The 24,439-nt window shown below is 44.9% G+C and overlaps 1 protein-coding gene across 3 annotated transcripts in view; it reads left to right on the top strand.

The window, feature by feature from the left end:
• The window catches only part of DCC (DCC netrin 1 receptor), a gene marked incomplete at its 5' end in the record, with an annotated part of 954,207 nt that overhangs the window by 589,006 nt on the left and 340,762 nt on the right, over positions 1–24,439 (top strand). For all 3 annotated transcript variants that reach the window (XM_079994683.1, XM_079994682.1, XM_079994684.1), the window contains one exon: positions 1,979–2,099. In XM_079994683.1, the coding sequence (XP_079850809.1) occupies positions 1,979–2,099 (121 nt within the window). The remainder of the gene's footprint in view (positions 1–1,978; positions 2,100–24,439) is intronic.

The raw sequence follows: 24,439 nt of genomic DNA, 5'->3' as shown, positions 1-24,439 counted from the left end.
TTTAGCCATAGTGGCTATGCTCTGCCTTAATGTTTGAAGGCTGTTTGCTTTTTACTATCAGTTGTTGGAAACCGCAGGAGGGCAGAATACTCTTGCCCTTGGGTCTTGCTTGCAGGATTCCCATAGGCATCTGGTTGGCCACTGGGATGACAGAGTGATGGATTCATCCATGCTTCTGACTTCCAGTTGCTGGAAACCTTCCACACGACTCTTTCCCCTGTTTTATCCATATCCATGTTGCTGGTGATGCTGGCTTCTAAAACATGACTAAAGGAGGCTGGCACTAAAAGGGTTTTGCTGAGGGGATGGGTTTCAATAGTGGCAACAGTAATAAACTGTAACAGTAATAAACTGCTTTAACTGCAATAATCTCTCAGCGGTGTGCAAGAAATACAATACAGAAAATGTAAAAATTGGTCCAGACTTTTGCAGTTCCACCTCATGCGGATCGGGGTTACCTGTCCTCAGAGGATCAACAGCAATGCGTGGCCGAAGCACAAAAAAAGATGGGCTTGTGGACAGATAGTCTTGCAGTGCAGTGGTAGGGCAGGCAACCTTTGTCATGTGGGTGGCAAGGAGTGGTAAAAATTGGCTGAAAGGGGTTGGCTGGACAAAAGAGAAAATTGGTGGCAGGAAAAAAAGGACCTGTGACAAATCTGCTTTCAGTTCTTTGTTGTTGTTGTTTAGTCGTTTAGTTGTGTCCGACTCTTCGTGACCTCATGGACCAGAGCACGCCAGGCACTCCTGTCTTCCACTGCCTCCTGCAGTTTAGTCAAACTCATGCTGGTAGCTTCGAGAACACTATCCAACCATCTCATCCTCTGTCGTCCCCTTCTCCTTGTGCCCTCCATCTTTCCCAACATCAGGGTCTTTTCCAGGGAGTCTTCTCTTCTCATGAGGTGGCCAAAGTATTGGAGCCTCAGCTTCAGGATCTGTCCTTCCAGTGAGCACTCAGGGCTGATTTCCTTAAGAATGGAGAGGTTTGATCTTCTTGCAGTTCTGGCCATACTCATAGTTGGTGCTAGGCCTATCAACCTTTTTGGCTCCAGATAATAATAATAATAATTTATTATTTATACCCCACCCATCTGGCTGGGTTTCCACAGCCACTCTGGGTGGCTTCCAACCGAATATTAAAAACAATACAGCGTCAGATCTGCCCACCACTAGCATCAGACCTGCACACCATGAGCCAATGAACCCAACTGGTTACTGGCCCCAAGGGAATGAAGCCTTGAACAGAGGTAGTGGCCTATAGGGATGGGTGGCTCCTTGCACCTGACCTCTGAACAGCAGTCATTACCTCTTAGAATCCTGGACTTGTAGAGTTGGAAGGGACCTCGAGGGCCAACTAGTCCAGCTCCCTGCCATGCAGGATACTCAAGGAAAGCATCCATCATAGATGCTCAATCAACCTCTAAGGAGGACCCACAGCCTCCCGAGGGAGTTCGTTCCACTGTTCCACCTCTTAGCAGGAGACAGAAGAGCAGTGGCGTAGCGTGGGTTGTCAGCACCCGGGGCAAGGCAAGTAATTTGCGCCCCCTAACCCGTGGATTTGCGCCCCCTAACCCTAACCCCCAGATGTTGCACCCGGTGCAGCCGGCCCCCCTGCACCCCCCACGCTACACCACTGCAGAAGAGGGTGAGGCAGCAGGTGGCTGATGCCATGTGGGTGCACCAACGGAGTCCACCTGGCACACCTACCCATCTGCTTGCAAAATGCCAGTGTCCTCACTCCTCCCTATAAGCAGTAGCTACCCTGCAATGGGAGGTCAGGTACAAGGAGTCCCCTGCTCCCTGCTGGCCGCTACTGCTATATAGAAAAGAAGTTTTCCCACAGCTTATCTCACTGAAAACATTGAGGAAACTGTAAAACTGAAGTGTGCCTCCAATTTTAATTCAGGAGAGAGAAAAAAACCTGTGAAGTTTGTGAGGCACAGCTCTAGGTAATTGCATCTGCTTCTCTCCCTCTCTTTAGGGTGGCAGCAACCTGCGGATTCTGGGCTTGGTAAAATCAGATGAAGGCTTCTACCAGTGTGTAGCTGAAAATGATGCTGGGAATGCTCAAACCAGTGCACAGCTCATCATCCCTGAACCTGGTAAGATGCAAGAGACATAAAGAATCGTTTGCTTTGTTTTAATTAATATGATTAGCAGAGTCTTGGACTGTGTGACTAGCGGCAGAACATATGCCAGCGCTGCCCAGGGCGGGCACGCTCCTGAGGGGGGCGGGGCGTGCTCCCAAAGGGGGAGGAGCATGGAGGGTGCCCTCCCAGGTTCAGGATAGCCGCTCAGGTGCATGGAGCGGTGTGCACGCCCTGCAGCCAGGAGTGGAGCGAGCTGCCCACTGGGGCCGAGCAAGCCGCTGGTTGTGGACATTCAGTGCGCCACCCGCCCGTGACTCCCAAGCCTCCCCCAGCTGTCAAAACGAAGGGAGAAGGGGGAATGCCACCGGCAAAGCATCGCAGCTCCCCCCTTCCCCTGATGGCTTGGGGTAGGCTTGGGAGTTGTGGGTGGGAGGCACGCCAAATGTCACCTGGGGAGGTCTGCCCCCACTGCACCCCACTTCATCCACCCCTGTGTGTGACCTACACCAGCTCCTGCATTTTTTTTGCTTGGATTCTTACTATTGTGGTCATCAGTCTATATCAGGGGTGGCCAACTCCCAAGAGTCTGCGATCTGCTCACAGAGTTAAAAACTGGCAGTGATCAATCCCCTTTTGGGGAGTTCAGGTTGAAGTTCTTGAGCTTTTTTTTTTTAGGAAGGAGGGCCCTGTTTTTTTGGGGTGCAGGACAAAGTTTTTGAGCTTCTTTGGGGGAGCCAGTGATCTACCAATGATCTACCACTGACGTCCACTGGACTACCGGTAGATCACGATCTACCTGTTGGACATGCCTGGTCTATAGCGATACTGGCGAGTAATCATTCATTGTTGTGTATCACCCGTTTCCATTGGGACAGAAGAGCCCTAGGCTAGTCCCTTGAATGATGCTAAGTAGATGCCACATGTGCTGCAGGAAATGTCATTCCCCTCCATGCCCCACCCCAGCAGAAGGTGTGTGGAATCACATCTCTGGGTTGTATTTGACTAAGCCTACTCAGAGTAAGCCCACTGGAATCCATGAAAACGACTAACTTAAATGCATTTTTAAATGGGACCATTCAGAGTAGGACTTGGTGACATACATGCCTTCATCTCCTTTTTAGTTGGTAGTTTTGCTATTTGTGCTGACCTAGGAGGCGGTGTAGACAAGGCAATTAGAGGAAGCCCATGGAAGAAGGCAGGTCCATGGTGGCTGGGGCCCTTTGGTAGGCTGGTGGATGGAAGGAGACGCCAAATCTGGTCCTGAGCGTCCCACCTGCAAATGTTTCATTACCTGAAGGGGACATGTGTTTCCTTGCTGCATGCTGTTGTTTAAAGTGTTTGCATTACAAAGAAAGTGAAAGATCAGGCATATGCTGAAAAGGAGACTTTGATGTGGACGGATGTTGTTCTTTAAAGAGGAGGTGGTGAAAAAGAAGCCACGTTTAGAGAACAGAACAGAGGTACTGAGTTGAAACTCCTTCTTTGGGTCTGACCTCCATAGAAAGTGTGTCGTATTTTTTGCTGTCCATTTGCATTCTCACCTTATTGTTATTCTGGAGGCAGAATAATCTTGGCTAATTGACTGAAACCAAAGGTAGAAAAATAAAAATAAAATAAATGCATTTTTAAAAAAATAAAAATAAACCATCCTTATGAAAACAGATGGTGAGACAGGGGCAGGTGGCTAATTCCACCATAGCCTTTATCTCTATCTCTTTATCTTTGACCCTGAAAATAATCTGTGTTCCTAACCTGCCAATCTTCAATGACATGCATACAAATGCAAATCAGGGCCTGATTCACACAGGTATTATGGCAGAGGTGGGGAACCTTTTCTGAGGTTCATGGGGCACGTTCTATAGGTGAGTGGGGGTCAGCGACAAAAGTTGGTGGAGTAATGGATGTGACTCTCACCTTTGTACAGCAGATTTTATTCCAGCCCTGCAAAAGTTAAAGGGCGTGCGCCATGATTCTTTCATTTTTCTAGGACAAAGACATTCCAATGCAATCTTGCTGTTGATCAAATCTGTGTTTCTTTGTGCATGTCATTTGATATCCTGCCACTGAAATTCATATGCAGCAGTTGTTTTATTATTAACAATGTGATTATGATCTGACATATTGCAAGTCACATTGTACCTATGATGGCTTTCATCATTCTCTGATGTTTCTCTTTCTGCATTTTTGTACATCCAGAAAACCATTTAGGGTTGTCAACATTCACATTACATTTAAGTGCTGATATTCACCTAGCTTTCAGACACTCACTGTAAATGGTATATTTATATGTTATGAAATAAAATAATAAATAAGCAACATATGGAAAGGGATACTTTAGGAATTAATTATTTGCAAATTCCAATATGAACCGACCTGGTCCATGACTCCCTGGACTGAGGGTAGCTGAATCTGGCAATCTGGGTTTCTAATTTTCCCCATCTTAAATGCAGTTAATATTTCTTTCTTAATAACATGAAAAAGTTCCAATGAAAATTCATCAACACTTGAATGTGATTTCCTTCTAATATTCACATTTTTAATGCAATTTTGCATAATATACACATTTTCCAAAACAGTTTAATATAACACCTTTTTTTTTTTACATGCTATTGTCACTGACATACACCTTTCTAATGTATGCATTGCCCTAATATACACATTTTTGAACATGGTATTTGGCTTGAGAACTGCCTTGTAAAATTGAATTTCAGTTAACATATATTGGAAAGTGTGATACAGGTCAGTGCGCCTTAAAATACAAAGTTCATCCAGTTGCTTCCCAACCTTGGACTACTGTGCAGATTGGAACACAGTTACCCTTCGGATTTTTCACTTCTCCAGATTTTGGCAATGTGCCAGTTTTCAGCCCAAAGCAATGCTTAAAATTGTGTATGTTTAGGATAAAATAAATTCAAAATGCATTGTGTGGGAGAAAAATGCATTTAAATACAAATTTGCGCAGTTATCTTTTTATTCACCCACCACCACCACACACATAGAATAATCCATAAATAGAACATAATGGACTTAAAGGTAAAGGGACCCCTGACCATTAGGTCCAGTCGTGGCCGACTCTGGGGTTGCGGTGCTTATCTCCCTTTATTGGCTGAGGGAGCCAGCATACAGCTTCCGGGTCATGTGGCCACCATGACTAAGCCGCTTCTGGCGAACCAGAGCAACGCATGGAAATGTCGTTTACATTCCCGCTGGAGCGGTACCTATTTATCTACTTGCACTTTGACGTGCTTTCGAACTGCTAGGTTGGCAGGAGCAGGGACCGAGCAATGGGAGCTCACCCCGTTGCAGGGATTCGAACCGCAACCTTCTGATCAGCAAGTCCACACTCTGTGGTTTAACCCACAGCACCACCTGCATCCCAATAATGGATTTATGCGAGTGCAAAACTCACATGGACCAGAAATGTGCTGATCCATTCACACCTTGCCCCTCCCCATTGGTGCCAGGAAGTTCAGCTGCTCCTGCTTGTGATGCTACTTGTCACCTGTGCTTAGAAGGATGACCTTCCTCTTAAGAACTGCTGTGTGTGTCACACACCTCACTTTTGGCAAGCCTACAGTTTGTGTGTGTGGCTGTTTTACATGGAAGTCTGGTTCCCACATTCAGCTTCTGCTCTTTTACACAGATGCCAACCCAGTGGGGGAGTGATAGAGGCCATCTTTTGTGATAGAGTCATTTAATTCATCACTGGGAACAGCCTAGAGGAAGTTGTATAATTCATTGCAGTTGCCACCTAGATATTTGAGTGCTTGACAGCAAATTGCTGTTCTTTGGGTGTGCGGGTTTTTTTGAAAAAGAAAGTTTGGCATTGGACTAGAATGAAAGCAAACACAAATGAAGACAAAATCCTAAAGAGCTATGGGGACGCCATTGTAAACTGTCTCCATTCTCCCCCTTATAAATGATGGATTGCTTTTCCCTGGCTATTTAATCAGATCTTCAAACAATGCCTCTCTGATTCCTCTGAGATGTTGAGAACGGCAGCATGCACAGATGGTGGCGGAACCCGGTATAAATACAAATTGAGCCCTGGACTTCATCACACTGAGAAGAACATAGCCCTCTCTGTTTTAAAACCTTGTCAATAAATGGACACCATCCCTATCTCACACGGCATGAGGGCTGCATTCCCCAGCTGTTCTGTTTGAGCCTGTCCACAGGCCACAGACGGGGTGTTACCACTAGCAACTGTGACAAATCTGTTTGGTGCTGAAATACAGACAATGGCCTATTAAAGCCACCCCTGGCTGTCGGAGGATATTTATGGGAGCCTAATGAACTTTTGATATAGTCTTCTAAGTGGTGGCCAGTTCCTCCTTTTGCAGATATTCAGTCTTCCAATTTCAAGTCTAGACTAATTGGCTAGAATTTAGGTTCACAAAGCCTCTCCTCTTCCCTGAGGGGAGGGGTTGTGAGCAGGAATTGCTTCCCGCGTTCACATGTGGGCGTGGCCAGGCCCTTGCGTTACTGGAATGCTGTGCCTGTGTCACACACCCTAGCCAGCCAATCCGGCTGCCTGGGAGGTGGGGTTTAGCTGTTTAAAAATGGTTGCGGGCACACAAGCACTGCCTTGTTGTTCCAGCTTCCTCGGATCACCCTCCCTCCCTCTAGGTTTTGCTTCTGCACCTGTCCTTGCTATGGACTTCAGTTGGTCACCTTGGTTGTCCAAGGGGTCTGGTAGGAATTCTTTCTACTTGGCAGATTGGCACCAGCCTCTTGGTTTCTTGCCTACCTCATAGCAAAACATCACAAGTTTGTAAGGTTTGGCGGTTAGGCACTGGGAAATGTGTTGTGTGTTGGAGGGGAGGTGGCGGCCATCACCTACCCCGCCCCTTGAAGGGGATTCCATTAAAGGAATCCGGCGGTTGTGGTTCCTGTCCGATGCCCAGGTGGTGACTAGGGCCATGGCATGACCCTCCAGCGACTCTAGGGGAAAGCTTCCAGTTGATTTGCATCAACAAGCTACCCCTACAGGTTGTTATGGGACGCAGGTGGCACTGTGGGTTAAAGCCTCAGCGCCTAGGACTTACCGATCGAAAGGTCGGCGGTTCGAATCCCTGCGGCGGGGTGCGCTCCCGCTGCTCGGTCCCAGCGCCTGCCAACCTAGCAGTTCGAAAGCACCCCCGGGTGCAAGTAGATAAATAGGGACCGCTTACCAGCGGGAAGGTAAACGGCGTTTCCGTGTGCGGCTCTGGCTCTGGCTCTGGCTCTGGCTCTGGCTCTGGCCAGAGCAGCGATGTCACGCTGGCCACATGACCCGGAAGTGTCTCCGGACAGCGCTGGCCCCTGGCCTCTTAAGTGAGATGGGCGCACAACCCCAGAGTCTGTCAAGACTGGCCCGTACGGGCAGGGGTACCTTTACCTTTACCTTTTTTAACCCTGCAGAGCAGGCAGGAGTCAAGTATAGTCTGTTCTGATCCAGTGCCTAAACCAAAACCACTCACATTCTGTAACCAATAAAGTTGTGGCCTTTTTTAGCCCATTAACCTAAAATGCTTGTGTCCATGTGTCTTAAAAGGTAAAGGTAAAAGGACCCCTGACCATTAGGTCCAGTCATGGCCGACCCTGGGGTTGTGGCGCTCATCTTGCTTTATTGGCCGGCGTACAGCTTCCAGGTCATGTGGCCAACATGACAAAGCCGCTTATGGCGAAGCAGAGCAGTGCATAGAAACGCCATTTACCTTCCCACCGGAGTGGTACCTATTTATCTACTTGCACTTTGACGTGCTTTCAAACTGCTAGGTTGGCAGGAGCAGGGACTGAGCAGTGGGAGCTCACCCCGTCATGGGGCTTTGAACAGCCGACCTTCTGATCGGCAAGTCCTAGGCTCTGTGGTTTAACCCAAAGCACCACATTTCATAACAAAGCGGGGAGCGGGGCCTCCACTCACAAGTTTATTTCCCAAGCGGTAAATTCACTGTATGTCCAGATAGCCACTCAGATCATCCCCAAATCCAAAATTCAGAACTGATGATTGGTGATAAAAGCTCACAGATCCCTAGAGATGAAGTTTACCATAGTTCAAAATCTACTCCTTTCAAAATTCATACCAATATCCATTCAAGAGCCAGTCAGTTTCAGTGTCTGTTTCCATTTAAACCAACAGTCCCTTGTCTTTTAGACATTTCTGTATATTATATTCCATCAGACATGGTTTCCCTCAAAGCATTGCAGATTAAGTATGGCAGACTGTCCCTGGTAGCAGTAGGTCAAACAGTAATTTAAAGAGCTTAATGAACTTTTGATATAGTCTTGTGAATCAGGATAGAAGGATCTGTCAGTTTCAGCTTACAGTTTCTCATTATCCTGCTCTTAAATTCAGTTTTCCCCATTTTGCAGCAAATCATGAATTACCCCCCCCCAAAAAAAAAACCTCATGAAATCTCATCGGCATTTTAAGTGCGATTTTTTCCTAATGACCACAGTTTTATTTTGACTAACATACCCATTTTTGCAAGCAATTTCCCTTAACAAAATGTATTTTTGTATGATAAGTTTTCACCAAAATCTTCTATTTTTTATGCACGCTCTCCCATAATATATGCATTTTTATAAAAACTGCTTTATTGGAAAACAGCTTCACGGAATTCAGTTAAGGAATTCCAAAAGGATCGCTGTGGTTCAGTTCACATATTCAGTTCAGAAGGTGAGAATGTGATAGATTCTGCATTATCGAATCAAATGTCTCCCCCATCCCTGCTTGTGAGTGGTGACCAACTCATCCTTTTGCAATAGTTGTGTTGAGGGAAAGGTCCTAATGGCAGATGACTGGTTCATGGAGACACAGAACCAGGAGCATGCAGGGAAAAGCCTTTTGGGGCAACTAAACATACTTCCCTCATGCATTTAGTGAATTGGTGTTGCTGAGCTACAGCTTCCATCTTCCCTGATCATTGGCCATGGTGGCTGGGTCCAATGGGAGTTGAAGTCCAGCAATGACTGTGGAGAGGATGCGCATTCCCATCCCTGGTATAGTCCCTCCACTGAAACAGGAAAGCTGGCCACTTAAGGTTCTCAGTTGGGTGAAGAGTACTGTGTTAGAATTCCTGATCTATGATTGCAGTCATGGGATTGTTGTCTTTCACATGACTGTGTATGTTTTGACTCCACAGAGTGGGAAGTGATGGAGACAGGATGTTTGTGTTACTGTGTTCTGTGAAGTGGGACTATTGTCCTTTGTCTTCTTCTCTTTGCTGTCTGATGCTAGAGAGAGAGGGAGCCATGTTGCAGTGCTTCGTGTGTGTTTATATGTAAATAAAGTAGATTAGCCAAAATGCTGAGTTGCTGAGGTCTGTCATGCAAGCTGCGAAGACTCTGCAGATCCCTAAGTGTGCCGGTGTTGGTTGGAATCGGTCGCTGTGATGTTCGGGCTGAATAAAGCTCTTGAAGCTCCCAAACGATTGACCAGGAGGAAGGGAACATGCCAGTTCGGTATGTGTCTCTACCAGGGTCCTACTTGAGGCTGAACTCCTGACAACTGTAGGTGCTTCTTTTTGTTGATCTACAGCACATGAGGATGTAGGATGCATGGGATGAAAAACTGTGGCCCTCTAAAGGTTGTTGGACTCCCAACTCCATCAGCCCTAGCCAGCATGGCCAGCGGTCAGAAATGATGAGTATTAACATCTGGTAGGGCACCAGGAGACCCACCCCGATGTATGGAGTGGGGCCAGAGAATGCACAGAATGAGGCTGCTAAAAACTCAATATCCCCCCTTGCGTTTCTATGACTGAACACAGCTCAAGTCTTTCAGCCTCTTCTTAAATGGCTTTTGCCGACTTGTAGCCGTAAACTTGAGTGGCTCTGAGGCTATTAAAACAACAGGCAACGAGAAGCATGTCCCTGAGGAAACTTCCTTCCCCAGAAGTGAACTAGCAAATAATCATAGTGAAAATCATTTGCTTTAGCTCTGTTTTGTTTTGCTATTCAGATATAGGCTCAGAGAAGCATTTTTTTATTATTATTCCATAGAGTAACACATTGGGCAGTGGGGGGAGAAGAGAAAGCCAGCCAAGGCAAATTTGAAATAATCAGCTTTTCCCACACCTGATGTATAACCAGTAGGATAATTGTCAACAGTATTTCATAACACTTTCCTCGCTAGCTAGAAACTTAGCTGGAGGATGCATGTTCAATCCTGGGCATGTGAGAAAAATATTAATTAGTAGCTCCAGGCATTGTTTGCAGGAGCTAACTTACAAGTGCCATGATAAAGAAAACCATGTCTTACCACAATATTGTGCTAGACAGCCCCCACGCTGTACTGGCTTTATCAGACGGAGAAAGGATCATAAGGCTGCACAGGAATTACTTGCAAATATATATATATATATATATACCTTGTTATGAATCGTAGGCAAATCTTCCCACCTCTTACAAAAACTTCATTTCAGTACAGCTTGCAGGGAGATGCTCCCAGTGGGTTGAGTCAGATCTACTTGGCAGGGTGTAAAAGCAGAGGTAGCTGGTGTGATCCACTCCAGATGTTGTTGGATTCCATCTCCCAGCAGCCCAGGCTTTCGTAGTCATTGGTCAGGGACTATGGGAGCTGTAGCTCGACCAGTGGCGTAGGGTGGGGGGTGCAGGGGGTCCGGCCGCACCGGGCGCAACATCTGGGGGTTAGGGTTAGGGGGCGCAAATCCATGGGTTAGGGGGCGCAAATCCATGGGTTAGGGGGCGCAAATTACTTGCCTTGCCCCGGGTGCTGACAACCCATGCTACGCCACTGAGCTCGACAACATGTGGAGGACACCATGCTGCTTAAAGCTGTGTGCAGTGTCGGCTCACAAATTGTAGACAGGGATGGGGAACCTCTGGCCCTCTAGATCTACAGACTACAGCATCTATCAGCCCTTGACAGCATGGCCAATGCTCAAGGGTAATGGGAGTTATATTCTGGCAACATCTGGAAGCCACCCTTGATAATCTAGGAGACCCAAGAGCTAAAGGGGAAATTGTGGAATTCCTATAGATGTCTGTTTGGCCATTGTAGGAAGCAGGAAGCTGTACCAGGTAGGCCTTTGGTCTGAAACAAAAGGGCTGTTCTTGTGTTCTTAGGGCACTTGCAGACCACAATAAATAAGGAATCCTGCTTTGCCCAGGCTTCTACTTGCAGGGACTCCAAAGTCTTGGTTACCAGATTTTTTTCAGTGAATCCAGGGACACTTTTCTTTTTTCTTTTTTTCTTTTTTTGAAGCTGAGTAGCAACAGGGAGTCAGTGGTGGGGATGGTGAGGCAAAAGACCCTGGGCCCAAGTACACATGCATATTGTATAAAGGCGCAAAGCCCTTCTTTCATACCCTGTGGAACATAAATGCACAGAGTTTGTAAAAAAACTGGGCAATGGTGCGCCACCCGCCCGTGACTCCCGAGCCTTCCCCATTCTCCTGCCCCCATCCCCCTTTGTTTTGACAGATAGAGGGAGGCTCAGAAGTCGCAGACGGTTGGCTGTTGCCCAGTTTTTTAAAACTTCTGCACATTTATGTTTCACAGGATGCAAAAGAAGGTTTTTGCACCTTGCCTTGCAGAGAAATCACATGCCTTGTGCCCCTCCTGGGCAACGGCCACCCACCTGTGACTCCCGAGCCTCCCCCAATCTGTCAAAACAAAGGGGGAAGGGGGCAAGAGATCTGCACCACCGGACATCTCCGATTCCCCTTCAGCAGTGGCAGCGGCAGCGAGCAGCTCCTGAAGCCAGCCAGAGCCAACTGCACTACCAGGCTGGCTCTGGGCTGCTGAGGCTGCCACTGCCATGTTTCCCAGGCAAATCTGGGGACTGTCCCCGGGAACCGGGGATGTCTGGTAAGCCTATCCAAAGAGGATTCAGGAGAAGTAGAATTGGAGGAGCAGAAAGAAAGCATGGTCAGGAAGTCAAGGAAGTTGGGGTAGAATCCATTGGTTTTGCCTCAGCAGGTATAGAGGATCCCTAAAATTGGGACGCAGGTGGCGCTGTGGGTTAAAGCCTCAGCGCCTAGGACTTGCCGATCGAAAGGTCGGCGGTTCGAATCCCTGCGGCGGGGTGCGCTCCCGCTGCTCGGTCCCAGCGCCTGCCAACCTAGCAGTTCGAAAGCACCTCCGGGTGCAAGTAGATAAATAGGGACCGCTTACCAGCGGGAAGGTAAACGGCGTTTCCGTGTGCGACTCTGGCTCGCCAGAGCAGCGATGTCACGCTGGCCACGTGACCCGGAAGTGTCTCCGGACAGCGCTGGCCCCTGGCCTCTTAAGTGAGATGGGCGCACAACCCCAGAGTCTGTCAAGACTGGCCCGTATGGGCAGGGGTACCTTTACCTTTACCTTTTAAAATTGCATCACTTCTGTTGTGAGTGATCATCTGAGACCTTGATAGGGATCTTGGCCTAAAAGCAGTCCTTTGGCATGAAGGACCCTCAGCCTAAAGACTGTAAAGAGGATGGCACTGAAAAGCTCCCCTCTACTGCCCTAAGCTAGGTTTAGAACACTTTTCTGCAGTTCCGCCATGTCTGGATGAAGGGTTAACATGTTGTTGTTGTTGTTAAGTCATTTAGTCGTGTTCGACTCTTCGTGACCCCATGGACCAGAGCACGCCAGGCACTCCTGTCTTCCACTGCCTCCCACAGTTTGGTCAAACTCATGCTGGTAGCTTTGAGAACACTGTCCAACCATCTCGTCCTCTGTCGTCCCCTTCTCCTTGTGCCCTCCATCTTTCCCAACATCAGGGTCTTTTCCAGGGAGTCTTCTCTTCTCATGAGGTGGCCAAAGTATTGGAGCCTCAGCTTCAGGATCTGTCCTTCCAGTGAGCACTCAGGGCTGATTTCCTTAAGAATGCATTGGTTTGATCTTCTTGCAGTCCATGGGACTCTCAAGAGTCTCCTCCAGCACCATAATTCAAAATTCTTTGGCGATCAGCCTTCTTTATGGTCCAGCTCTCAATTCCATACATCACTACTGGGAAAACCATAGCTTTAACTATATGGACCTTTGTTGGCAAGGTGATGTCTCTACTTTTTTAAACAACTTACGATGATGTAACCCACACCTAACAAACTCACTCTTTTAGAATCTAAGTACATGCATCTCTGAAACCCATATTTTTATTTCCTCCACCTTCAGTGTGTCAGCAATTAGAATCCCCACATTTTCTGTGCCTAAAAACAATCATATGCTATAAATTGATGTTGCAGTTCAATGCCTTAGGTTCAATGTCAATAATTTGTATTTACGTTTTAGGGCTATGTGCAATTTCTGCCTCCCTTTTCTCACATTTGTGCCCCCCTCCCACAGAGCACTGATCAATAAAGCCTTGGGTTTTCATTGTTACAGCACTGACCTCATCTCACTCACCTTATCCTTACATTGTATTACCCATGTCCTTTTTATTCAGGCTACTATGTGTTAACAGGGACATTTTGCTCAAAGCAATAGTGCAATGGAGGTCATTTCAATGCACTTCATTCTCCAGGAACAACCGTGGTTTTAATTTAAGGCTATATGTCCTCCCCCCCCCCCACTTGCCTGGGGAAAATGTCTGTTAATAAATAAAAATAAACAGGGCTTATTTCTGAGTAGACATGCATAGGATCATCATTATTATTTATCTGTGCGCCGTTCCCCCCACAAAGTTGTGCCTGAAGTGTCTCACAGCATAGCAAGTGAACAATAAGAATTCAAAAATATATTAGAAACCATCAGAAATAACCACAATGGCATGGATTCAACTAAACCAGTGTGCTAGCAGAAGGCAGTTTCAAGGGCTCCCATTGTCAGGAAGGCTGACAGGAAAGTGCCTTGACCACTGCAGGTCAGGAAAAGGCCAGAGGCTTGAAATGCAATTGACTTTTACTCACAGAAAGTAACACAGCGAGTCCCTGGCTCAATGCCTTCGGCTTGAGAAATTTCTGGAAACTGAGCTCCAGCCCCACCTTCCCCCTTAAGAGCAGTAGATTCGTAATCTGGGGAACCGGATTCACGTCTCCGCTCCTCCACATGCAGCTGCTGGGTGACCTTGGGCTAGCCACACTTCTTTGAAGTCTCTCAGCCCCACTCACCTCACAGAGTGTTTGTTGTGGGGGAGGAAGGGAAAGGAGAATGTTAGCCGCTTTGAGACTTCTTCGGGTAATAATAAAGCGGGATATCAAATCCAAACTCCTCTTCTTCTTCTCATTCTGGAGCCCTCTCCAACAGACAAAGACTGTGACTTTGGGGGTAAGCTCCTCCTCTGGGCCTGTCTGGCCCATTGCTTGGCAACATGTAGGATTCTCCTAAAGCAGGTTGTGAGAGGAGGAGAGCCAGCAGCACTGAGCTGTCCTGCTGTGGGATGGCAAATGTACCCTCTGATTCCCCCCGTCTATGTATGTGCTCACACTGAGGTGCTCAGCCTCCAGCCCTGTAGTGGAAGCCTTCTTCTGGCCCATCTCTTAAACCTACTGCTTCCAGCACCTCCCAGCTCATTCCTTCCCCAGCCTCCTCTCCGTTGTCACACCACCAGGACCTAGGGTCTAAGTCGTGTCTTCCTGGTCCTCCTTGGGGGCTCCTCATTCACCCAGTTCTCCTCCCCTCCCCTCCCCTTTCCCCATACGCCCCCCAAATCCACTCTTGGGGGGAGGTCAGAACATGCATATTGGGAAATGATAAGGGATTGTTCCATCTAGCAGACCTTCAGCTTTGTTGATTGTCCACAAGTTCTACTAGTAAAAGAGAGGAAGAAAAACATTTCTCTCCATACCATTCATAATATTATAAACTTCTACCATGTCACCTCATACTTGACTTTTCCCTAAAAAGAAAGTTTGAAATGCTGCAATCTTTCCTCATCTGGGAGTCGCTGGATAAACCTTGAAGTCTCTTCCAACTCTGTGATTCTCCATTTGTCATCCTGTAACCATCCCTACACATTCAGAGGAGGAATTCCTCCTATCTATCTAATACACAATCAAAATATAAAACCAAAAGCTCCAAAGCACATCACATACAAAACAATGCAGATGGGCAGGGAGGGGGGAGAGTGACTTTTTGACTTTCTGCCATATTCTCTTTATGTCCCATATGTAGGAGAATTTGATTACCCATATTTTAGCATGCATAACCAGTTTGTTATGCCCTTATGAGTCCACATAAGCACCAATAATAATAACAGTGACGATGCTAACTGTGAATTATTGCTTATGCATATTTTATGGCGCCCTTTAGTTTAACATCCTATAACCTTACACTGAATGTGTGAGTTGTAACAAACCTGCTTTAAAACCAAATTAGCCAAATGTTTATCTGGATTCAACTCTGACCCGCAAATTGCCTTGCAGCAAATGCTGTTCTGATATCCTTGGGAGAATATGAAGTTCTTTTAATGGGACTACTTATTCCCTCCTTACAAGACATACCTTGTTTTTTCTCTGTACACCTGGGGTATGGAATCGCCTCAAATGTGGATCCCTTCCTTGAATCCCCAGTTTCCCTCTGGGGGCAAAATGCACACTGGGTTGTCCTGATATGCATGGGAGCAGGGCTTATTTCAGCCGCAACTCCATACCAGCACCTCTCAGGTGGGTGTCATTGCCATTATAAGAGAACAAGCAAGGTGTTCATGGTGAGGTCCGGCACCTCTTTTTGTAGGAAAATGGGCCACCATTTCTGATTGACAAGTTAGAAAAGGTGGTAGGGAGGAGGGAAGACAAGGTCAACTGAACTATGGTGATGGAAAATGCCCCCTTTTCTTCACTGGACCTTTCCACTGAAGACCGATGGACATTCAAGGACATTCTTGGAGGTGCAATTCTTCAGGTTTTCAAGGAGGTGGTGAGGATAGTACTTACAAATTGTGATCCAAGAACAGCTTTCTTTTTCTCCTAACCTTTGAAAGCATAGCCATGGCTCAGCTGAGCACCCATTTGCAGCACAGCTCCACTGCACTTCGGAAATGGAGTTGCAAATGGCCCTAGGAAGATGTTCCATGATGCTTTTCTCATCCACACCCACATCTCTTCTCAAAGCAATGAAGAGTGCAGGGTCCATTATTCATAGCTCCATTATTTAGAGCATGTGCCCACAAATTCAGGGACCACAACATGCTTCAGTGGAAGAAATGCTGGGTCACAGGTTATTGTGCTACGACTTGGTGCAGAGATGTGCACCTGATAAATCGTGAACTTCTGCAACTTGCTATATTCCTGGTGTTTTTGTTGACCTCAGTGGCTTTGTGTCTTTCCAAGCTAATAAATTTGATTTGTTAATCTGTGATTCAAAGTGCAAACTCAGAACCAGGAGCAGCTTGAGTGAGCCATCACTGTGTCATCTGAATTGAGCCAGAGGCTCATATTTCAGAATTTTGCAATAAAGAGAGGAGCCTATAACAAAGAAAATTGTTATAAGTTATTAACTGCGGCAACAGCATATTACACCTTGGAAGTTAGATAAGATCTATAAAGCCAGCAATGGGTGAGGCTGGTGTTGTAATGACACCAAGGGAGACTTTAATAATATGTGGTGATATCTGTTATGGACAGAAAATTATTGAAGAAACTATGAACTGGGATACCCTGAGATCATCAGGTTGACCTGGTATATGTGATCTTAATGAAGTAGGTACAAGTTAACAAGGTGAGAGAATGTTTAGTTATTAATTTTGTTGGCAGCCGCTAGACTGAATTTTCTAATGCAAAGGAAAATATCAGTGGTGCCTTTCAAACATGAATGGGTTGGGTAGGGAAACTTGGATATTTGTGAATTCCGATAAGGAAATGAACAGCTCTACCCTTCCCAGCTAAAGTATGGGGTGTAATACTGATAGATAGACAGAGTAATAGATAAAATACATTTAAAATGCTTGTTTTCTAGAGAACGTGCTGCATTTCAAAATGTGTATTTAGTGAAAAAAATGTGTTCAGTGACACATATTTGATAGTCGAAAAAAAATAATAATAATTTCCTTCCAGTAGCACCTTAGAGACCAAATAAGTTAGTTATTGGTGTGACTTAGTTGGTCTCTAAGGTGCTACTGGAAGGATTATTTTATTTTATTTTATTTTATTTTATTTTATTTTATTTTATTTTATTTTATTTTATTTTATTTTATTTTATTTATTTTATTTTATTTTATTTTATTTTATTTTATTTTATTTTATTTTATTTTATTTTATTTTATTTTATTTTATTTTGTTTCAACTACGACAGACCAACACGGCTACCTACTTGCAACTAGAACATATTTGATAGGGTTATGCATGCCCCTCCCATCTGATTCAGGGCCTTAAGAGGGGCTTCAGTGTGGCTCCATTCTGATCCAGGATAATGCAGGACTCCCCCAATCCAGATCTGGGCCATAAACTGAATTTGAGGCCTTGCATAGTGTTTAATTACGGTCTTGAAACCCAACTAAGCATGCCGTCAGAAGGGAGAAACTAAGGAGACACAAGCAGGCTGACTGCATCTCTCCCCCATCTCTCCTTTTGGCAGTCCTGGATGGCTCCAGGTGGGTCAGATATGACCTAGGCTAATCTAGGATTCCTTCACCTCACTCATGCAAGCCCTGGGTCAATGCAAAATGACCTAATTAGGTTCAGGATCTGGGATTCAGCTGGAATGGTTGCACAGCACTAATGTTTGGATACATATGTAACTTTGTCATGCAGATTTTTTTTAAAAAAATAGCAGCTAAATGCAAAATGGGGCAGAACAGATTTGAATAGAGATGAAATTGATAATGGACTGGAATTAGATTGTTTTTTTCCATTCTTAGAGTGCTGGTCCAGGAACAGTTCCTGAGAGAACAGGCTCTCATTTCGTTATTTACTGTTCGGAAAACTAGGCTAAGTTTTGTAACTTAAAGTGCAGCCTTGCGGATGGTGTTTCTTACTCTGATGAGAAACGCTGACATCAGGGTGATTAACTTTTCCCCTTGTCCCATTTCCTTGATCTAAATTGCCCCCTCTTAAAAATAAAAATAAAGCTTTTAGACATGTAGTTCAAAAAGATGCCTACAGTTCTCTGAACTTTCTTTTTCAGACAGAAGTCTAATAATTTCAGGAGGATAATTGAGTAGGACAAACCCTTATAATCCTTCCTGCTCACCTCTTAAGTGCTACTGCTCCCTTTCAAATTGCAATGGCTGCTTTTAAGTTTGAAGAACATGTTGGGCAATCTGAACTTCCATGTCTCATCTGTGTAGTAAACCGTCCCCCCCCCCCCCCCAAAGTCCCTGTATCCTGTGCAATGAGTTGCAAAGAAGAAGATGCAATGGGGAAAAAATAGCATTCAACTCAAAACCTCCTTCAACAAGCTTCTAAAAATAAAACCCGTCATCTAACTCAAGCACCATTTGGGTGTTTTTCCTCTTGGCTCTGCTGGTTGTAAGAGGAGGAGGAATAAATGGAATATGTCAGTCTCTGAATCTTGCCTATTAGTGTGTCACTTCTTTCTTTGTGACACAACATGATGCTATGTATTATTTATAAAGAGGTGCAGGTTTGGCTTATCGTATGTTTACTTGTGACTTTATTGCAACAACTTCTACCACACTTGGTCTGTAAGTGATGTACAGTAAGGTGAAAAAGATGCAATAAATGTAAAACCAGTCAAAACTAACCATGAAATCAGAACGTCTACTTAAAATGCCTAATGGCATAGAAAGGTTCTTACTAAGTGCTGGATGTGCAACAGAAAAGAGAGCTTGTCTGATTCCACGTAATGGGTATAAATGATAATGATGAACACAATAATAATAATAATAATAATTTATTATTTGTACCCCGCCCATCTGGCTGGGTCTCCCCAGCCACTCTGGGCGGCTTCCATAAAAACCAAAAATACACTAAAATATCACAGATTAAAAACTTCCCTGAACAGGGCTGCCTTAAGATGTCTTCTGAATGTCAGGTAGTTATTTATTGCTTTGACATCTGCTGGAAGGGCATTCCACAGGGCGGTCGCCACTACCGAGAAGGCCCTCTGCCTGGTTCCCTGTAGCTTTGCTTCTCGCAATGAAGGAACCGCCAGAAGGCCCTCGGCGCTGGACCTCAGCGTCCGGGCAGAACGATGGGGGTGGAGACGCTCCTTCAGGTATACTGGGCCGAGGCCGTTTAGGGCTTTAAAGGTCAACACCAGCACTTTGAATTGTGCTCGGAAACGTACTGGGAGCCAATGTAGGTCTTTCAAGACCGGTGTTATGTGGTCTCGGCTGCCGCCCCCAGTCACCAGTCTAGCTGCCGCATTCTGGATTAGTTGTAGTTTCCAAGTCACCTTCAAAGGTAGCCCCACGTAGAGCGCATTGCAGTAGTCCAAGCGGGAGATAACCACAAGGCTCCTGGTAGATACAAGTTTTGTACCCAAACCACAGGAGACCATGAACAGTGACTCAGCCGTGTTGGAATTGAGAAATGTAAATAATGATCAGGGGGGAAAGAATGTAATTTGGCAGAACTAACTCTACTGTACTTTAAGTACATCTTTCATTGGCATCCATCTGTCTCAAGAGACAATGAAGTACCGCCAGGAGTGAAGTCAAACAGCCTTATGCTGCTGTTAAGATGAATGTATTGCCAAGAATGTTGTTTTTGTTTCAAACATTGCAGATTGTGGACAAAACAGAGTGCTTCCGGAAGTGGCAGAGAGATATATCTAAATTTGTCTGGCAGGGCAAAAAGCCCAGAATTAAGTTTAAGATACTAACTGATGCGAAAGAAAGAGGGGGCTTTGCCCTGCCGGACTTAAAGTTGTACTATGAAGCCGCAGCCTTCTGCTGGCTAAAAGACTGGCTACTTCTCGAAGACACTGACGTATTGGATTTGGAAGGGTTTAACAATGCTTTTGGTTGGCATGCATATCTATGGTACAATAAGGTTAAGATAAATAAGGTCTTTAAGAACCATATTGTCAGGAAAGCAGTTTTTAATGTCTGGACAAAATACAAAGACTTACTGGAAAACAAAACTCTGAGGTGGCTTTCACCTCTGGAAGCTAAGGCCCGAAAGAGACCCAATATGGAGGCCAAATGGCCAAAATATTGGGAAATATTAGAAAAAGACGGAGACAATTGGAAATTGCAGAGTTTGGAGAAAATGAAGGATAAAGTGCGAGACTGGTTACATTACGCTCAGATTAAAGAAGTTTTTAAAAATGACAAAAAGGTAGGGTTCCAGGTGGAGAAATCGAAGTTGGAAACAGAATTGTTAGAACCAAAAACTAAGGTATTATCAAGAATGTATAACTTGCTGCTGAAATGGAATACACAAGACGAAATGGTTAAATCGGTTATGATAAAGTGGGCTCAGGATATTGGGCATAATATTATGTTTGAGGATTGGGAAAGGTTGTGGACCACTGGGCTGAACTTCACTGCATGTAATGCTCTGAAGGAAAATGTAATGAAAATGATATATAGATGGTACATGACCCCAGTTAAACTTGCCAAAATATACCATTTGTCTGATAATAAATGTTGGAAATGTAAAGAACACGAAGGAACATTCTTTCACCTCTGGTGGACCTGCCCTAGAGTGAAGGCCTTCTGGGAAATGATATATAATGAGTTGAAAAAGGTATTTAAGTATACCTTCACTAAGAAACCAGAGGCCTTCCTTCTGGGCATTGTCGGCCAGAAGGTGTTAAAGAAGGACCGAACATTCTTTATGTATGCAACAACGGCAGCAAGGATACTCATCGCTAAGAGCTGGAAAACTCAAGATCTACCCACACTGGAAGAGTGGCAGATGCAGCTGATGGACTATATGCAACTGGCCGAGATGACTGGCAGAATTCGAGACCTGGGAGAAGAGAGGGTTGAAGAAGACTGGAAGAAATTCAAGATTTATTTACAAAAGTATTGTAATTTGGTTGAATGCTAAGAAGGATGCTAGATCATAAATAATTGCCTACCATTGAATTAGATTTGAACTTGACGATAAGTGAGATCGAGGGAAACATAAAATTTTTGGAGATTAGATTAAATTAACTGAATAAGATTTAAGAATATAAATAAGATGATAAATTGCTGGAAAAAAATTATAATGATGTAAGTGGGAGTGGGAGACGTGAGGGAGTCCAAAGAAGTTCTGAAAAATGTGTTATGATCCATGCCATATTGTTTATTATTTTTGCATTTTGTATCTAAAAAATCTCAATAAATATTTATAAAAAAAAAAAAGAAGTCAAACAGCCTTAGCAGCACGGAAGCGACCTCCCTGGGGCACAAGCCTGGGCAGTGTGTTTGGAGTCCTGGACTGCCCAGTGACAAGACCCACCATCTCGGCCTCACTGATGTGGTCCAAAGGAAAGGAGAGCAATATGCTTGGAACCAGCTTGGCTGCAGGAGTTGCTAGAAGGAGGTGTGCAAGGCACCATTCAACCACTCCAGATTTGTGTAGCCCTTTCTTCTCTTGAAGATATCCCACAAGGCAGCAGAGGGTTAGGACCATAGCTGTCAACCTTCCCTTTTTTTGCTGGAAATTCCCTTATTTCAGTGCCGTTTCCCACTGCTTCTCGCTGCTATCCCGGATTGTTAGATATCCCGTAGACTGTCTCTGGGACAGGTGAGGCTGCTGATCCCTTATTTTCAAATCTGAAAGTTGACAGTTATGGTTGGGACTAGAATTTTCCTGCTCCTCTCTTCCCTCTGTGGCACATGCAGAAACTGCCTTCTTGACTGTTGGACCCACTAGTGGTCTTGTCTGCTCACTCCACCATAGAAGTCCCCAACTCATTGGCTACACTCACCTAGTTAGCCCACCAGTCAAGGCTGTTTCCCATGGTGTGGCCACTGTCACATGATGGCAGCTTCTAAGAGCCACAAGTGAGAGCTGAGTGCAGGGACAAACTGCCGCAGAAGGAGAGCAGTGTGTCCCCTACCAGAGGAACTAATGCTCTCCTATACTTTAACACAATTGTCTGACATTCCCAGTGCCCAATCCCTCTCCTTAGCTACTCCCCCACCAATGGAGCCATACGCATGTGTTTGAGAACATGTGCAACCACATCTGAGAGAGTGGAACTAGACTAGAAATAAGTGGCTTGTTTGAAGGCTACAATGTGGGTTTTAGCAGAATCACAGGGACATCATTACTGGGAAACTTCAGAGGGCTGGCGGGATAGAAAGACTAATTACACAATTTGCCCTAACACTCCAGGATCTTTTAAAATTTAATTTGTGCCTGGATTTGCAGTGCTAAAGTACTTGCACACAAGTAGCAGAAGTAATGTACTACTTAGTCCCCTCTTAGCCAGTTGTGGACAATTAAGTACAATGATTAACACCCTTTAATATACAGAAGAATTTCTAGAGCTACAGATTACTGTGTTACATTGTGTTGGGAAAAAATGTATTTAATTTGAACCCATTAATTACAGGGCCCACTGTGCAAGCTGTTCTGCAATTTAAGCCAGTTGCTCTTTGAATGAATATGGCTTCAATGACATTGATTCACACCTGTTTTATGATTTTGAGCCAGTTGTGGGTCATCCTATGTATGCAGCACAGAACAGTGATTCAAATCTGCAATGCAAGGTGTTGTTGTTTTTAGAAGTACTGTATTTTGAACTTTTGTATTTTGCTACATAGGTTGAATCTCGACCTCAAAAGCACAGAGTTTCGAAGGTTCAATTTTTTTTTTAAGGAACTAGTTCAAATCTGACATGCCTCAAACAGAACTAACTGCAGTTCACAGTTGCCCCTTTACAAAATGAAGAGGTTCAGTTCATGTTCAATTCAGAGTTCTAATTCAACTGCTTCCAAATGATCTGTGGTAATCAATCAATCAATCATCACATTTAGAATGTTAGATGCTTCCTTGCTGAAGTGTAAAATATATTTCAAAAGACTATGAAAACATCAAAGTGCACACATAGCAGAATGTTAATTGTTTCATTTATGTTTCCCAACAATTATGACCTTTAGCTTAAAGGCCTGAAGAGTTTTTCTAAGAACACATGTAAGAAAATGAACTTGAATATAAACTTGTAATAGTTAAAAATTCTGCACCAAAAGCATATTAATTAATGTTCAGTTCACTCAGCAGTTATGGAAACTACTTTCAAGTATAGTTCAGAGATTTTTGAACTAATTCACTGAACTTCATTAAACTGAACTAGTTATTTCCAAGCACTGCAAGATAAACTAGGTTTGGAGAGAAGTGAACATTATTGAGTAGATTGAACTCCTATAACTTCTAGGCTTCGTTTTCCATGGAAAGATTTTTAAGTGGAACGGCAAGAGTTTTCTTCTGAAAGCTCATCTTATCTTTGAGATTAATATAGATGTATCTATCTGGCACAAACTCAGCAATTTTTATGTCCTCCTTACAGTGCTGCAGCACATTACGCAGTGATTAGAAGCTCTTGAGGGGGAGAAAATAACCACCCCTAAAAGTTGCTGTGTCAAGTTTTCACGAAACCTTAATAGGCGTTGTTATGTCAGATAAGTGTGAAAAGTTCAGACCGCTTCAGTTTAATGCTACCTGCCTTAAACAATTATCCATCTGCCTCCTCTCCATTTAAATATTATAATTCCCCAAAGCATTTTGCACATAAAAAGCAGGTTGATGGGACTGTTTTTATATCTCCTTCCGTAAACTGCAGACTCAATGAAGACAGCACTGCATGACAGCCATAGCAGTCCTGTATTGCAATTGCACAATCACATTCCCTTCTTCTGGAGCTTCCATCCCTTGTCATTGCTGGGGGGCAGGATGCTGACCTAGAGAGCCACTGGGTGACCCAGAAGGCACACTTCATTGGACTGACATACTCAGAATGCTGCTGAGGCATCAGATGCCCAAGAGGCAACAGATTTAATAATGTTATTATTGCATACCCCCTCTCCCACCCACCTATGTAGGATGGATTGGATGCACAGATAGGCCGTTAAACCAATTGAGCATCTGAGCACAGTTATGAGTCTGGTTTTTATTGGACGACTTGGAGAGAGGTCTGTGCTAGGGAATGGAGAAGAGGGTGTGCAGCTGAGGCCAATTGCAGATCATAATGTTCAGGTCCATAGCAACCATGACTCAGAACTGCATTGCAAAAGCGTACACACACTATTTTGGGGATAAATGCCCAAAATAAATGATGCCACTGTGTTGGAAGGCAGAAATACAAATAGAGACAATGAGCAGGCCTGGCACTGGCACTTGGCAAACTTCAATAGCTGCTAGGGCCCATTGGCAGATGCTGGGTACCTCTGCCCTGGCAGGACATCTTGGGACTCACACCTTGCCTGGGCCTTTGCTGCTACCACCCCTGGCACTCCCTCCCTGCCTCTTGGACTCCTGGTGATGCTGGCCCTGAGAGTGCTGTAGCTTCCAACAGCCTCCTGCCAGCTTACCCAGGAGACGCTCAACTCTCAGCCCATTACTTTGCCACTGGGTAAGCCA

This window comes from Podarcis cretensis, assembly GCF_951804945.1.
Source record: "Podarcis cretensis genome assembly, chromosome: 11".
In the NCBI taxonomy this organism is placed as follows: domain Eukaryota; kingdom Metazoa; phylum Chordata; class Lepidosauria; order Squamata; family Lacertidae; genus Podarcis; species Podarcis cretensis.
The sequence above is the reverse complement of the archived record's forward strand: the minus strand, read 5'-3'. Positions and strand labels throughout refer to the sequence as shown.